Here is an 18,123-nt window from a genome sequence, read left to right on the forward strand (position 1 = left end):
AAATTATTGAAATGGTCCTCAAACTTATATTCGATTTATATTTTGATCTTTCAATTAAATTATTCATTCAAATGGTTCATCAACTCTATATTATTCGCTCAATTGGTCATACCGTTACATTCTGTCAATATTTCCGTTAAATAAGAGGGCAAATTGGTCATTATTTACCCTAAAATTAGGTTAAATTTAATAGAAAATTAAACAGAAGGACCACTAGAGTGAATAATATAAAGTTGATGGACCATTTGAATGAATAATTTAGTTGAGGGACCAAAATGTAAATAAGGTATAAATTTGAGAACCATTTGAGTAATTAACCCCAAATTTTAAGTTATTTACATTTTCCACAGCATTTAACCTAAAATAGAAAACTAAACAGCAGTGAGAAGAAAGAGGGGGAATGATAAATTAACCTACCCAAGAACCCCAGTAAAATCCTCATCCCTTACACATTGACACACTTCGAAAAATACCCTATCATTTACAAACCTGCATGGAATCATTACACTTAACATCTTAAATGTGTTTTTGTGATGCTAATGGAGGAAGAGAGAGAAAATTCTTAATGCACCCCTTAGCGGTTGAGCTAATTGGAAAAAAATAAAAAATAAATAAAAAATCACAAACAGGAGTAATATCTGACGCTTCACACAACTTTACTTAAAAACAATGAATCAAAATGTTCAGTAACTTATTAGACGGGGATCCCAGTTGGGCATCCCTCTATTGTTTCACACTAGTAAATCAGAAACCTGACATAAAATCTGAGAGAAAAGCAAATCCCAGAAGAAACATAAGAACCAGCAACTTTGCCAGGCTTACAGAAATGAAATGAAAAAAAAAAAAAAATCAATGTTCTATCTCTTTCAACAGACTAATGCTGGCTGGTCTCGCTGGAGATGCAAGGTACATTAATTGAAACCGTCTTCCTGAGTATATATCCGCAATCTGATTTTACACCTCAATCAAACTTTGAGAAAGGAACCTAAGCTTTCAAGGAAAAAAGCAAATCCCAAACCTTTGACACAAAATTCCATGAAATTGCTCTCTGATATGTATACTTCAAATCAAGGAACCCCGTTAGAACTATATGATCAGTTTCCTTATAAGCTGAAAATCTTACTAAGAGAGACGTATACTATTCACAATCCTTCAGTGTTTGACTGGTTTCACTTCACCTACCATCACCTCTTGATACCCAACAAATCACCTAAGCAGCAATTCCTGAAGTACATATTTATCAAATTTTAAAAAAATACTATAAAAAACTGAATTCCATGAGTTAACATTTAACTATCAGCATATAATTAATTTCACAAGTAAACATAAATGTTCAAACTTGTTTATATGTGTAAACAAAACAATTTTAGCCAACTTCAATGTGCATGATTACAAGTTACTGGGAGGGTGCTGGAAGGGTTAGACATCATCCAAATCGACTTTTAAAATTGTGCGTTTGGACATCTACCAGCACCTCACATGCAAAATTATACGAGTGACTCATATGCAAAATTATACGAGTGACTCAAAATAAGCTTCAGAGTTCTTTTCGAACCATAACTAAGAACAGTTATCTCTTACAGACATAAATATGCACATAATGTATAACATGTATTCCATATCATTGGTATGATTGTAGCAAAGGGGGTGGTACAATTATTCCATGTTGGGTTTAAACATTCATAACGTTCAAATATGAATCATTCTCAATGTATAAAGATATATCTTCAAATCAATAATAGAAGTAACTGTGCAAACAGTAAGCAATCAAATCTTTCATATTCCAGAAAAAATAGTTGTTCATTTGGAATTAACCAGTTCTCTACAAAATTCAGTTGTAAGGTGATAGTTACCTCTATTTGGTTGTCTACTGGTAACATTGTAACTTCCAATATAGCCCCCAGAACTTTTGGCGCTGATGTCTGCAGGTAAATCACCCAGGCCGTAACCAAATGTGCTAGAACCATCTAGCTCAGGGCTGGTAGAGCGCCAAGTTGAGTCACCATAAACTGAATCACTATGGTACAAGTCCCCATAAGACCCCTCATAACCAACAGTTGATGTGGGAAATGATGATGTTGGGGCAACCCCAGTACCACTGTTTCTTCCGTATCCTCCTCCTCCCAACCCAAAGCTGCTTTCTCCACTACCATAACCACCGGCACTAGTATATCCAGAAGCACTGCCTCTACTTTGAGTTGAAAAAGAATTAGGGCCCCAATTTGAATCATTATTTCCTATAGCAACTCCAAAGCCCCCATTTTCAGAACTCAAGTAACCCCCAGTACTGGCAGGGTTTATGTTATTGTTGATGCCACTGTTTGCCCAGACATTCCGATTAGTTGAGCTTACTACAGAACTGCTCCTTCCATTACCCGCATTATATCCAATAGGGGTAGCATACCTGTTTGAATTGGCATTATAATAGGGGCTCAACATCCGTGCATATCCTAGACTATTGCCAAAGTTGGAATTCCCGCCATAGTTTGGGCTCAATCCTGGCTCTAAATTCATACCCAGTCCATATCCAGTAGTGCCAAATGGAGACAACCCGCTACGACCACTAGAAAGTGGATTGAACCTTGTATCCATACTGATGCCAAAACCTCCAATTGGGCTCATATTATAACCCTGAGCATAACCGTTAAGCAAACCACTGGTCCTACCTGGACTATAGTTGTATCCTATCAGAGGGCTCCGGGTGGGCCCTGGAGATAGCTCCTTAGGGACTGCCCTCTTGACCTCAACCATCTTACCATTGAGTTCATGAAATGTTTTATGCAGAACTCTGTCAACTGCCTCCTCCGAGTCATAAGTGATGAATCCGAAGCCTCTCGGCCTTTGGGTGTTGTGATCATACATTACTACAACATCAGTGACTGTACCAAATTGATCAAAGTACTTCTTAAAGTCACTCTCAGTGACTGTGGATGCTAAACCTCCAACAAAAATCTTTCTCGTGCGTCCAGGACCAGGGGAACCATGAGCAACCCCAGTTCTGTTTAAAATGTTCTGATCCTCCTTAGGAACAGCCTTCTTTGCTTCCACCTAAGATTGAAAACAGAAAACTGAGTAAAACTATTGGTGCCATCTTGAATTCGTGTAGCCGTAAGTGTACACTTTCCTTCAATGCAGATTCCAAATAACTAAATTGCATTTTGAATTGATTGATTCAAATCTAGAGAGAGATAGAGAGAATGCATGAATGTTTTTTTTTCCTTTAATTGTAGATGTGAAATCAAAGTCATGTTTGAAATACGATCCTTTTTAAAAATGGAAGGTTATACGACATATTTCAGTATTGCAACTAAGATCCTATAACGAAATGGAAAAATACCAACCAAGTCCGTGATGCAAAAAGATAGTTGTGATACTCACTGTGCGGCAATCGATCATGTGCTTATCCATAATGACTCTTTCTGCAACTGCAGGATCCGCAAAGACAACGAAACCAAAGCCACGAGCACGACCGGTTGCACGATCCCTCATGATCACAGCCTCCACCACCTCTCCATATTTCCTGAAATATTCTTTGAGCCGTTCCTCATCTGTGTCCCAGGAAATCCCGCCAATGAAGAGCTTGCCAAGATCTGGTTCCATCCTTTTCTGTAACAAACAATGATAAATTCAATAACCCAATTCAATTCAACTGAAAACAACACTTGCAAAAGATATACAATTCAATATAAGTTGAAAATCCAGCAAAGAAATTTCATAATTCAATTGGAAAGCCTAAAGCTTTATCATTGGAGCCAATCCTGTACTGTCAAATTACATGGATGGTCCACAATCATATACTTTGACAAACTTCAAAAGACTCGATATTGAATAGAAAATGCGAAACAAAGAGATCCAAATGTGGATAAAAGCAAGCAAATACGAAAAGCCATTACCTTGTCTAAAATTCAGACAGAACCCAGATAGTGCTCTGATTGAAACAACAATTAGGAAACGTCAAATTCAATCTTGGAACATCAGATCCTTCATGAACCAATCAGAACAACAAAACGAATTTCCTAACAACCCCAACAAATGAAAATTGAGCAGAGCTCTCGTGGATCAGAGACCCATGGAAGAATAATTCAAAAGAAGATCAACAAAAATAAAAATCAAAAGGATGAAAAGTTTACCATTCGAGGAGGACCCAGATGAGAAAATGATAGAAACTAAGATCTGACCAGTGGAATATATGTAATGAAAACAGAGGATGTGGTGGTCATCCTCTCTACACACAGGCTTTATTTCTCTCTTTTCTATTCTATCTTTCGTGGCTATTCCACTTCCTCCCTTATATATTTAAATATAAAAAAAGAAATAGAATTTGAAGCTCAGATAGATAGGCAAGGGACAATTTTTATAAATAGACTGACAATCCACTGGTCTAAGAATATTTGGAGGAGCCAAGGAGAGATGACAGCGGATGTTTCTTTTGCTAGAAGAAATAAAAAAGGGTTTTCATTTTTGTTCTTTTAATATTTGGACAATTTTTACCACACCTTTAATACAAAGCAATTCAAATACCGTTAGTTCTTAATTTAGTGGTATTTTTCTTCTTAATATTAACGTACATCCCGATTGTAAATCTCTAAATCTCCATTCATCCCGATTTCGAATCCCTAAATCTCCATTCATGAAAAAGAAAAAAAGCAGTTAAAATGCAACTGCTTAATAGTTGAATTTGGATTGCAAGTTAGCACAAACACTAACATTAGACCTTTGCACCTTTTAGTCTTTGAAACATGCTGTTCGTTTTTTAGCATAAAATGTCTACAATAGTTGTTTGACAAAATTGCCCATGTGAAAGGTTTTCAACGGATCTTTAATGACCAAATTAAGTAAATTATGCACATACCTTTTATGATTCAGTAATATTGGATCCAAATTGGATATTAACTTATGACAATTTCTTATTTATTATGAATAAATAAGATCTCTATGGTTTCCAGACATGAACAAATAAAACATCATTACATTAGTTGGAATATGAAAAATACGTGCTTCAAGTGTTTTTTAAAATTTAAAGAGTTTTCAGAATAAATTTACATTTCCAAAAATTACGGTGTGATCGTAAGTCAAATGTTGACAATAACCAAAAAAAAATTAGAATTACCAACGTGTGTATGAACCTTACTTGTCAAAGAGCCAACGCTAACATGATAACAAAATAATGGAAAATATGCTTGTACATTTTCAATTTTGTAAAGCAAAATTGTTCCTTTCGCATTGTAGCTTGCAGACTTGAAGTGAAAACGAAAAATCAGTAGGTATTTTTTACTTCAAGTTGAAGCCAATTTGTTTTTACCATTATGAACCCAACAAAATATAGAGGTTGCAATTTGCCTATGCACTTGAGAGTTGAAAACTGTAAATGCTGAATGGTAGCTTCCCTTCAGGAGCTGCTCTTGTAAGACTTGCAAGCATGAATGTTGAGGTTGAAATTTGTTCCTTTTTTCATCATTTATCTTACTCCCATCATTTCTACCAAACTGGGCAAACTGTGTAGTAGCTAGAGCCCTGGATTTTTTAACATTCTGGGTCTCAAATTCTGTTCCAAACAGTTGCATGAAAAAGCAAAATTAGAGCAAAGATTCTTCATAAATTGTCATTTTCAAGTTGCAGATTAACTGAAGTATGGAAATGTCACCCCTTGTGGCCCATTTTGTTCTTGTGTGAGTTAATTGTGGAGCATTAGGACCACATGCAATTACATTGTTGTGCTTTGTGATTCTCATAGAAGAAAAATCTATAGGTGGAGAGAGAGAGAGAGAGAGAGAGAGAGAGAGAGAGAGAGAGAGAGAGAGACAGAGCATATCCTAATTTATGCATGGATGATGGACTGGAAGAAAGGATAAGAGTCGGCGTGACCACACAGAAGATCAGCCTCACGATCAAAAACAGAAAATCCGTTTGCTATTGAAAAGTTGAAAACCCATAAGATTAGATACAAACAGAAAGGTGGCATTTGCATATAGAGACGGGACAGCAGGTTGACCATCTGTTCAACCAGATTGAGTTAAATAGAGACCACAAAAGAAAATAAAGTTAAATGTAACAAAATTTGTTTATGTGTAACATGTAACAAAATTAAATCTCGGCTAACTTCAAGGGATTAAAAGCAATTACTCTTGCAGCCGGAGTCCTGCACTCGAATTCCCCCTCTTTCAATATCACTTATATCGGTAAAACATTGGCCAACTTGATCAATATATATCAACTTCAAAAGTTGTACGTTTGGAACACTAAGAGGAATTTTGAGGCTCCCTACCATTTTCACAAAGCAAATATATAGAGGAATGTAATTGTCAATGATATGTAAAAAATAAAAGGAGCTGTTATTGGTACGAAAAAAAGAAGTCATTTTGAGCTATTTATTTATTTATTTTTGTAAAAACAACTAAAATACTATTGGACTTACCCAAATAATTAATAAATTTCAATTTTGAAGTGAAATAAAGAATTCAATTTCGACTTTTCCAACATAGTCAAGTAGAAAGCAATCTGTTTTGGAAATTTCCCTATGTTTGTTTCTTTCACAAAAGATATTCTCCAAACATTGTTCACCAAATTATATATAATTTAACTATAAGAAAAAAAATATATATATATTTTATTTGAACAACTCTGTTGGAATGGTTAGACTGATAGTATACGCATAAGATTAAATATTAACAGATATGTTTCACCTAATTTGGTTTGGGAAAAGAATTAGTTTGGGGAAATAAATATACCTATAAAATAAAAACCAGTGGTTTCGTAGAAAATAAATAAATAATTGATGTCTCATATAGATTTGCATCTACCTCAGTCCATTGGATTCAAATTGGCAATTTTGTTATGGTGTATCCAATCAATTGAAATTATAACAAGTGCCGAAAGCTTTTGATTCACCATTTTAGGATTGAAGGTTAGATATTAATTTTTATGATGTGTTATAAAATAGATACCTTTACGTTAAATCACCGGTATATCAAACGTACACAATAATTTTTCATCCACGTAGAAGCTGCTTTCGAGTGGTTGCATAATGGCAAAGAACATTATTGCATGTGTACTTAAAGAGGAAGAGCAGGTAATTAAATACAATTTAGAAGTTAACATAATACAATTTAGGGTATCAATTCAGGAACATGATCATTGTGGAGTGTTGTTTTTGAGGGAGGAATAGTGAAGGATAAGGCAGAAGTGGGAAGATGATTTCACATGAAAGGTTGGATGTAGGACCCACTGGTATTTGGCTAGTGGGCCAATAAATTAACTGATGATGAGTTGCCTAAGTGCCTGCCTGATCCAAGCTGGAGGCGTCAAATCATGTTATTAATAAAATGTGTTTTTAAAGAAAAAGAAAATCTAATAATGACATATGATATTTAAGGCAAATATAGCTGTACACTCAGAATAATATGTCTAAACTAGGAGGTAGAAGATTAAAATTAAAATTACTATTAAATGGACTGACCTTTAATATTAAAAACATTTGTAATTTAAAAAAACAAAATTTAAAAATAGAAAATAAAATTATAGTAAATTTATCTTTTTCCTTGAAACTCATTTGTTCTTACCTACAACCCATCACGTTATTTTTCTATAAATAAAATTTTGAATTTTATAAGAAAAACCCAATGACTGGGATCCACCTAAGTCAATTACCTAATTAAGCTACAAGTTTAATTTATTATATTTTTTAGATTCTAAAAATACACCTCCTTACAGTTTACTTTTCCTCAATTAATTGTGTTGATTTATTATTATACTATTGATTTTATTTTTCAATTAATTTGGTGTAATTTAATGTTTAATTTTTTTTCAAATTTGTGACATTTAATGTTCTTATTTATTTATTTTACAACCAATTTAGTTTCTTTGTGTTCTTTTGGAGTGAGAAATTTTTTTTTTTGTGTTATAAAACTAGAGGGAAAAATGTAGAGAGAAGTGATATGCCAAAGATAAAGTTTCACCTTGTTTATTCTTATCTTAATCTTTGGTAGAACCACCAATTTATAGGCTTACAAGATAGGATATTGAATACCATCATTTACAATATACCTATAGGTTACAAGCACTAATTACAAATACTTAGTGCATAGGTTACATAAAATCCAACGGTAGAATACTAAGAGGTATGGTGGTCATCCACCAACCCATGCATTTACAACACTCCCCCTTGGATGTCCACCATACAATGACATAGTTCCCTCATTAAAAACCTTGCTTGGAAAACCCAGTGGGACAAAACCGAAGTGAAGGGAAAAAGAGTGAAACTTTCTTCTGGATCATTGATATGGTGTTGGATGCGCTTATGTTGCCTCGTTAAAACCTTGCTAGGAAAAACCCAGTGGGACAAAAACCTAGTCGAAGGGAAAAAGAGTACAACGTGCATACGTCCTACATGTAGTAGAATTGGGATGCTCCCCCTGATTGATATCTCCCCCTGATTAATATCTCCCCTTCTCTGATTTGAGCAATACAAGTAACATTGTCTTCATACATGATCGTCTATCACACTATTCGACATGTTTTTCACTTTTCAAATGATTGAAATATTTAGGAGCATCAACAACAAATTTAATAGTTAGAATATGTTACAATAATATCAAATTTGAATTCAAAATACTCAAACTTTTAGTGATAACTCTTAATTAAGAATATTTTGGTACTTTATATCCTTCAAGAGGTTGCTTCATCCGATATATCTCAAATATTTCATGAGCTTTGAGGATTTCCATGTACCATATAGTCTTAATAAATATGCATTTAACATATGCTATAAGTTTCACGTTAAAGTAACAACTGCACTTATAGAAATATGGATGCATCTATGATGAGATGGGAGACTAAAACCATGTCTTTCCCAGGAAACCTTATGTCATATTAGTGATCTTATTTCACTTCATAAGCACCAATTCATAACCTTCATACTTAGAATTTGTAATTCGGTGTTTGAGCTATAGGTTCAATATCCCACACTTCATATTTAGTGATAAAGCACTTATAGCATATGTGGATGCATCTATGATGAGATGGGAGACTAAAACCATGTCTCTCCCAGGAAACCTTATGTCATATTAGTGATCTTATTTCACTTCATAAGCACCAATTCATAACCTTCATACTTAGAATTTGTAATTCGGTGTTTGAGCTATAGGTTCAATATCCCACACTTCATATTTAGTGATAAATGGAATTGCCTATTTCCATTTTTGGCCAATCACTTAACTTGTCGACATTCATGAAACGTGATTTAATATAATCATAGCCCTTGATGATTGTAGTAGCTACTAATAAACCAAATGTATCATCACTTCGTGATCCCACAATTCTCATGTGCATGCGCATGCATAATTTATAAGCATCTCATTGCTTTGGGGTACCAATGCCTATTCAGGGGCTTATGTTGTCATTTGTGAGACAAACATCTCTTTTACAATGAATTATTTAAAATATGTGGATCATAACCTCCTATAGAGCGTTATTTTTTATAGGGCATGAATTTTTCAAATAAACTCCACTTCTGAGAGTTAAGTCTTTAGAACCTATATTTCTGTCATGCTCCAGGCATGCATTATATATATAGTCACCATGTTAGTGGATTGTGATGCGGGAATATCAATCCATGTTAGCATATGTATAGCTTATATATGCATTATCCTTTTGTCACATCCGGGATCGGCTCCGCCGTAGCACGATATTGTCCGCTTTGGGCCCCCCCTCTACCCTCACGGTTTTGTTTCTGGGAACTCACGAGCAACTTCTCAGTGGGTCACCCATCCTGGGATTGCTCTGGCCCCCAACTCGCTTAACTTCGGAGTTCCTACGACTCCGAAGCCAGTGAGCTCCTAAAAGGCCTCGTGCGAGATGGATGCGGGTGTGCACATATAAAGCACATCACCCCCTCTCCGTTTGGTTGATGTGGGATCTTACACCTTTGATGAGACAAAAGCGGACCAATTCAACACTATTTCACGACGTTCTTCAGGAACTGCCATTACTCCCCTTAATGGCGGGAAAATTGTCTCAAAATTTAGGAAAATAAACTCATCATCATTATCAAGTCAAATTGACTGGAATGGATAATGTGGGAGTTGTGCTCGTAAACGTCTTGACAAGAGACAAATATGTGACCATAATTAAATGCTATATAGACTCACAAATATCCCCTTAAATTATTTCAGGAAAGAGGGCTCAAAGTCAATTTTTGACTTTGATGATCTCATGACAACTTTTATTTGTGAGGATTCTTTGTAATGATATTTGTTGGACAAGACAATATTTTGAGTCTTTAAACAATGTCCTTACAAATTTATAAAACTCTTATGTGTCATTGTGGAATATGGATTGCCAAGATAATCATGCCACAACATAAAAGTTATCCGGTCAATGAACTTCTGGTTCATGATATTATAATCTTCAACTACTTTAATAGTTGTGTAATATTGGGGCCTCATGAACTTTTGGTTCATGACATCATAAACTTCCTACCCACAAAAGAAAGTAGGAAGTTTCTCCAATAGACGCATCTGGTTGTCAATATTGGGGCGATAATACAAAACATTACCATTATAAAACGAAATTAACTAATAACACAACATAGATAAAATAAAATAAAATGAGTAAAGTGGTATAAACAAGGAATAAAATAAATAAATTAAAGACTATAAAATTCCAAGATAATCCAATATTAATATGGATTCAATATGTAGATAAAACTACAAGTTTAAGAATTGGATTTCCAACCAATTCAAGTTCATATAGGCACAAATAAGTAATGAACTTCAGGTTCATACATAGTATTAAGATCCATGAAAAACTATGAACTTCAGGTTCATATCAATATATATTCGAAACTTCAGGTTCGAATACGTAGATCTAAATAAATTGAATTAATAGTTGTGCTTTGAACTTCATACTCAAATCGATGTATATGCACTCTAAACTTCTGGTTTGGGTTCTTGACATATGTAGGCCTCATGGAATTCTGATTTTGATTAATACAAAATCGAGGAGTTTCATGTCCTTATGTGCTCTTTAAATTCGCGGAACTTCACGCCTTCAATTATTTGGAATCAAAGAACTTCAAGTTCTTATTCAATCAAAAGAACTCTAGGTCCTAATCTAGTTATATGATGAGGATCGAGGAACTTCGGGCCTTGATCTTTTGTATAATACAAACTCATCATAATAATTAAGATCATACTTAAAATTAAATAAACAAATAAAAAAAACATGGCATTATATTCATGTGTAATAAGAATAAGAATTTTTTTTTTTCTTAAACGAGCATGATGAAGTCTGATGGTGAGTACAAAGAAACTCTATACCATGTGATGACTCTAGCTCATATAAGAAGAAAGAAAATTCAAAGAAAGAAAACATACCAAGAGCAATGTCGTGCTGATAACGTGTTATAAAACTAGAGGGAAAATGTAGAGAGAAGTGATATGCTAAAGATAAAGTTTCATCATGTTTATTCTTGTCTTAATCTTTGGTAGAACCACCTATTTATAGGCTTACAAGATAGGATATTGAATACCATCATTTACAATATACCTATAGGTTACAAGCATTTTTGGTAAATACAATATTTTCAAATTTTTTTGGTAAATACAATAAATAATTTTTTTTTGGGTAAATACAATATATTTCAATTTTTTTTGGTAAATACAATATATTCAATTTTATTTTCTTTTGGCGTGTCATTTAATGTTCTTATTTGTTTCTTTTACAACCAATTTTGTTTCTCTGTGTTCTTTTGGCGTGAGATTTTTATTTATTTACAATATATTCAATTTTCATTCCATCAATTGTTACCAATTCTCTTTAATTAAAATTTCGCTTATAGATTAATGTACGCTTTCTTCAGATTCAAAATTATTATGTAGCTATTTTAAATTGTATTTTTAAATAAATTAAATCATTATACTTAAAAATATAGGTAAATTAATATGCATAGTCTTAGCGAAGAACATAAAGAATTATAAGTAAATAATTTACTTATATATCTAGGTAAATTAGGACCTGAAATATATAGGTGCATATAGGTAAATAGTTTACCTATATATTTTTACCTATCTAATATAAGGTAAATGTACCTATCTTTTTTTTCCTTTTCTTTTTAAGTTTAAGAAATATGTACCTATTTTTTCTACATAAATATGTCCTTATCAAATTACCTATCATGTATTAGACATGCCCCTTTTTTATTATTAGGCATGTAACACCACAAGTTTCCAACAAACAAGTACCCGATCAATACCTTTTTGGGAAAATAATTTATATTAGGTAGATATTACCATTGTTTGTTTCGCTATAATATTTTTATATGTATTAGGTTATTTATGTATATTGGTATGTGTCCATTAATTTATTTTTGATTAAAACGTTTTTTACGCTCAAATCTTGGAGAACTGCCATTAAGTATTTAAACCCAGAAAAAACAGGTTCAAAAAATAAGTGCCCAAGAATAGGTTCCGAAATTCAAAACAATTAAATATAATGCTCAAAATAAGGGATTTGACAAGAAAGGTAGATGGCATAGTCTGTAATTATTTTATAATGCTAGGATAATTATGAACCTATATTCAAATTTGGGTTTTTCATAGAAGTTGAAAAATAGGTGAGTTTATGTCTAGAATATAAGAATTACAAGGGCCTATTTTGGGCTGTCCCGAAGATAATTTCTGGATGCTGATATGTTGACAATGTTAAGTGACCAAATACAACCTAGAAAGCAAAGAAATGTCCCAGCATCATAATATGGCTTGTTAGTCAAGATCATAGATGAGGAAGCCTCACGCCAATGACTTGGGCTGCCTTTATATATGATATATGATATATCAATTGTAATTGGGACTTTTCTTCAAGCTTCTGCCATGTCCCTTTCAGTACATTGTCTTCAATAAAAAAGAAGTAACAATTAAAAAGTTATATAATAAAAAAGGGTTTTTTTCATGATTCGATATAGAAAATTAATTCGTAATAAAATGAGATGTAAGATTTACATTTATATTGAATTACCAATATTTCAATTGTAAATTATCGTTGTATTCTTCGATATAGAACTCGAATATTATGACTTATAAGTATTGTATCGAGCCACATACACCAATAGCTTTTGCTTCGGAAACTACTTAATCAAATCTTGCCCCAAGTTGAAGTTTCTCATGGCATATGCTGTTTTCAGTATTGAGGATGGACTCCCATACAATATGCGAGGGGTGAAATTTGATTGCTGAGCCACTTGCGTTCTATGTTTCCGTCTTCTTGTTGATGCACATATTTAACCAGCTTTTGAATGACTGCTATTTATTGGTTGGTCTGATCTTAAATGGATGGCGACTCTCCAACTTCAGAAAAATATTATCCTAAATAAATACATTGATTGATGGTGGGCCAAAATAAGCCTTATGAAAATGCTATTTTACTTATGCAACCTTGGCCACATGTAGCATGGCCCAAAAACCACCATTCACAAAAGTGGCATTCCCTAGTCCCGTGTAAGCTCAAAGCTATGAGTAGACAAGCTTAATGCAGCAACTTAGGTGGTTGTTAGCAACTAATCACTTTGCACTTTAGATTCTTCATTTTGCAGAATTGGTATTTAACAATGATGTTAAGCCTCCTCGATTGAATTTTATTTTATTTATTTTCTAAAGGAATTTCAAACTTGAAACATTTTTTAACATTGAAAAGAGAAGTACCACTAAACTAATAGGTAGTCGGTGTATTTGACAGAAAATTTGGAAGCTTTACTCTCTTATTAATAATTGTGTGTGGATTTCCAAACTTTTGGTCCAAGCCCACAAGTGGAAGGGCCCATTTATTTTTCCTCAAAAGGGGTTGTCCATCTCTCTTCATTCACTCTCATTTTTTGTCTCATTTTATGTAAATTGCGACTCTCTTAATTCATATAGTGGAAACACAAAAGCTATCGACCGCGGATGTAATCACGTTATGTCGTGCTTGTGTGATATGAGGGTTTCACCCTCCTTGATCAAGTTTTAGCATTAACAATTAACCTTTTCTTCTTTTTTCTTTTTTCTTTTTTCTTTGCAGCTATATACACATAATATAATTAGGTAGTAAGCACTTCTGAATATGAATATGGATCAACTATGGTCTGCTTGTATTATACACAGGTAGTCTTCGATTTGCGATATATATGCAAAGATGCATGACCGTGAAATGCAGCTTGACATGCTCATAAGTTTGTTGTGTACCTAATAAATACATTGGCTGCTGCATTTTTTTATCTAGCAGTAGGAAATACACAGATCATTTATACTCAACGGGCTACTTCTTTATGCAGAATGTAGAGAAAAGGCTTGTGTGATCATCTACAATCCGATATCGACATAAGCGAAAATATGCATACAAAGTAAAACCTTCAACTAGTAATTTGATCCAGGACTGTCCCAGGTCTCAGGTATGATGGAGTGAAGCATGCAGCAGTTGTCTTGATAGGCGCCGCACTCGGTTGTGCAATCCGATGAATTCGAATTGTCATGCATAACCTCTTCAATCCTCTCATAAACTTCTGCCACAGTTGGCCTGTTTGTGGGGGAAGCCGATACACATTTTAGGGCAATGTTGAGCAGAGGAAAGGCCCATTCTTTTGCAGCTTTAGCAACCTCCTTGTCAAAAACCTCTCCTGTCCATTCTTCCTTAACCATGGCAGTGACCCACTTAGGAAGATCTATACCAGTTCCTTCCACTGTTTTGCCTGTTAACAACTCCAGAAGGATCACTCCAAAGCTATAAACATCACCCTTTTCTGATAACATTTTCTCAGGGGCTGTGTAACCATTGGAGGAAATGACACATCCTTTCTTGGGGTCGAAGAATCTTGAAAACCCGTATTCGCTAATTAGGGGTTCCTCCTTGTCATCCAAGAGGATATTTGAGAGCTTGAGATTCCCATGAGGGATGCACTCATCAGATCTCTGATATATGAAGGCTAGGCCCCTTGCAATGCCGCGCGCTATGGATAGCCGAACCCTCCATGGAAAATCCCTCGTACCCTCTATGTAGCCTGCAGATAATCAAAGGCATGCATAATCAAAATGTAGGAAGTAAATAAGGGCCTTGTAAATTCTAAGTGATTCAAAATTTATGAGAAATGTATGTATTTGCCCTCACTTAAATTCAAGTTTCCTTTTATTTTGCATAAATCTATAGGTTGTTTTGGGTTGTGAATAAAAGCCAAAAGAATGAATGTTCTGTTTGTGTATGTGTATATATTGGTTAGTTGATGCATTGCAATGTATAGAAATAATTTGATCTCAACTTACTCTCAAGCAGGTTTAGCAGACTTCCATTGGTTTGAAACTTGTAGATCAGAAGTTTTTCTTCATTGCTAGAATTGTAACCAATAAGAGGTAGAATGTTTGGATGCTTTAGGTTCCCTATCTGTCTCATTGTTTGGCCAAATTCCTCAAAGGGTACCTGCAATTTCTTCAACCTTTTGACTGCGTATAGAGCATTGTTCTTGAGTATTACCTTGTAAAGGCTGCTGCGAAAGGTCTGGTTTCTCAAGTCAGCTGTGGCTTCAAGGAGGTCCTCCAATTTAAAGCTCTCGTGTTCTTCAACAAAGAACACAAGCTCTGAGCAATTTTCTAATGGCTTCTCTTCCTCTTGAATCTTAGGAAGAGGCATTTTGTGTGGTGAGTCTCGAAGCGATTTCATAATCTCCCTATCTGCAGCTAACTTCGCCGCCTTCCTCCCCGCAAAGTATGTGAATAAGAGAAAGAAGCCAATCCCAACAACTAATGGTATCATGAACTTGTATCTCTTGTACCACGATTTACCGGGAGGATTAGGATTCCCACTAGTTGGGCTATCTGAGGCTGCCATTATGGTCACCGACTCCATAGCCTTTTCCTGGTTTTTCAAGGCATCATTTCTCTGCAATCTCCTTGATTTCTTCACATATGTATAATGCTGAAATTCCTCTTTCAAAAGTGGGCTGGTGGTAGTAAAATGATTGTCAGAAATGTCCAATCTCCTTAGATCTTTTATTTTACTCAGAGCCTTTTTAGGTATCCTCCCACTCAAAACATTGCTCCTCAGATTCAAATAGGTTAGCCTTGTGCAGTGCACTATTGACTTAGAAATAGTTCCCCGGATTTGGTTTCTTGCTAAGCTAACATATTGAAGATTTGGGAGCTTACATAGTGAATCTACATCAAGCATGCCCCTAAGATTCAGATCTTCAAGCCTGATTTCCGTTACCGAGGTACCCTGTGAGTTGCATTTCACACCCTTCAACTTATGCATGCAGGGATTTCGCTGCATAGGCACATTGTAGCCAATGCTGAGTACATGTTGAGGATCAACAGCTCTAATGAATTGCCGCAAAGCTTCAAATTCTGATGACTCATCGCCCATACATACTGCGATCGAGAAGGAAAAAACCCCGATGCATGTCAGCCCCTTCAAAAGCAGATTGAAACATCTCCTGCTCAGCATTTTTGTTGGCTCTACTTCTTTGTTGGACTCATCAGAAACTGATGAACCGAGATAAAGTACGGTTTCTTTTTTCTTTTTCACTTTTTTCCCAAAAGTCTTGAAGGCATCTCAAAGCAAGTATATAGGCTTGCAAATTACTATGTCAGATGAGGACATGTTTTGTATATTACAAAGTTTCATAAGTATTTTCTTCAATGTGTGAGATAACCAATGTTTAGAAGTGTTTGTTAATTCGTTATGTTCAATGCGATATCAAAGCCATTACAAAATAAAACAAATTTGACTAATTAGTGAGCCACAAAATTACATGAACGGGTTGGTTTGCTGCTTATTGTTGTGGTACAGTCATTTCAGTTGGAGGACTAGAAATTCAGGGCACTAAGTATGTTGGATGATACATTTTGACGGGTATGTCTATAATCTATCTTTGTAGAAATTATTAATTTATGGTAATGACTGTTATTTATTTTTGGTTTTTGGCTTTAGGGAAGTCAAGTGGTTACATAGTTTATACGACCTCATAATTAATTAGGGGCCAACATAGATAGGGTGTGGGTAAAAATCAATGTTCCGGAGCTACCAAGATTAGGTGGATGGTCCAAAACATAGGAACCAAAAAGTTTTGTATAAGTATAGAAAAACAACCTATAAGTTGGACATCTCAATGAAGAAAAACAAGAGACAAGACAGTCAACAATGAGGTGGGGCTGGGCACTGATGAGTAGATTTTATATTATATATTGAACCATATTCTTAGTATGTTTTGGTTAATATTTAGGAAGAATTTTGATACTTTCAATTATATTTTCACTATAGGACTTTCGATTTCCTCTGGACCAAAACATAATCAAATGGACGAATTTTGGAGTAATTCTAGTTGGAGGACGTTCGCGAGTCACTTAGCTTGATCGTATTGAAATATCAGATTTTTCTACCAAGCGGTTATTTTCTGACAATAAAATAAATGAGCAGTGCGCAGTGTTGGAATAGTGATGTTTTGGGATTTTATTGCACTTTGAAGCCAAAAATGACCTTGGATTGGTTTGTGGCCTTCTGGAGAAGCGTTCAGAATGTTTTTATCTTTAAAACAAGCTATCTTGGGCCTGATTTGGAGGAGATTTGAGACCAAAACGTGGCTGGGCAGTTTAAATGCATATTCTCCTAGTCCAATTTGGACTTTATATCCTAGTATTATTTTATTTTAATTAGTTTCCTTGTGGGGATAGAAAAGCTGGAGGGGGTAGCTTGTTTGTAGGGGGTATTTAAGTTGGTTTTCACGTCAATATTGGTGACTTCTTTTTGGCTTTTGAATGTGACATTGTGGAGAGCAATTGTTAGGTTTTGGAGTTTTTGCGACTTTAAGGTGTTTTCATTCTTTTCCTTCTTAATAATATTTTTCATGATTTCAGTTATGAATATGTGTAACTATTTTTTTTTGGCCAGGGTGAAGCCTTGAACCTTAGCATGTATATGTAATTTTTATTTAATTGCTTATGATTGATTGCATGCATACTTTGAATTGTTAATTAATGTTTTAAACTATCTAATTGTCTTAATGCCTGATCACCATTAGGATTTTTAGAAAAGTATTTGGATGCAATTTTGGTCGGAAGGTTCCCTGATATTGATGCTGGCTTCTTGTGATTAATAATTGTTGTGGGG

General features: G+C 34.6%; 2 protein-coding genes across 4 annotated transcripts; both read right to left on the reverse strand.

The window, feature by feature from the left end:
- Positions 1–632: 632 nt before the first annotated feature.
- LOC117623848 (heterogeneous nuclear ribonucleoprotein 1-like) lies at positions 633–4,415 on the reverse strand. Of its 3 annotated transcripts, none has more exons than XM_034354853.1 (5): positions 4,131–4,415; positions 3,894–3,928; positions 3,379–3,608; positions 1,854–3,048; positions 633–1,224 (listed from the first exon to the last, which is right to left on the reverse strand). In XM_034354853.1, exons 3-5 carry the CDS (start codon positions 3,598–3,600, stop codon positions 1,211–1,213), a joined length of 1,431 nt encoding a protein of 476 aa, XP_034210744.1. In that variant the 5' UTR covers positions 3,601–3,608; positions 3,894–3,928; positions 4,131–4,415; the 3' UTR covers positions 633–1,210. The 3 variants fall into 3 exon arrangements, with proteins under 3 accessions (XP_034210744.1, XP_034210743.1, XP_034210742.1); XM_034354852.1 differs by having other exon boundaries at positions 3,894–4,016; XM_034354851.1 differs by lacking the exon at positions 3,894–3,928 and having other exon boundaries at positions 3,379–3,606.
- A 9,969-nt stretch (positions 4,416–14,384) lies between these two features.
- LOC117625476 (probable inactive receptor kinase At5g53320) lies at positions 14,385–16,380 on the reverse strand. The gene is made up of 3 exons (XM_034357026.1): positions 15,922–16,380; positions 15,285–15,867; positions 14,385–15,025 (listed from the first exon to the last, which is right to left on the reverse strand). The coding sequence occupies exons 1-3, from the start codon at positions 16,378–16,380 to the stop codon at positions 14,385–14,387; spliced, it is 1,683 nt and encodes a 560-aa protein (XP_034212917.1).
- Positions 16,381–18,123: the final 1,743 nt, after the last annotated feature.

Source organism: Prunus dulcis, chromosome 4, assembly GCF_902201215.1.
Source record: "Prunus dulcis chromosome 4, ALMONDv2, whole genome shotgun sequence".
In the NCBI taxonomy this organism is placed as follows: domain Eukaryota; kingdom Viridiplantae; phylum Streptophyta; class Magnoliopsida; order Rosales; family Rosaceae; genus Prunus; species Prunus dulcis.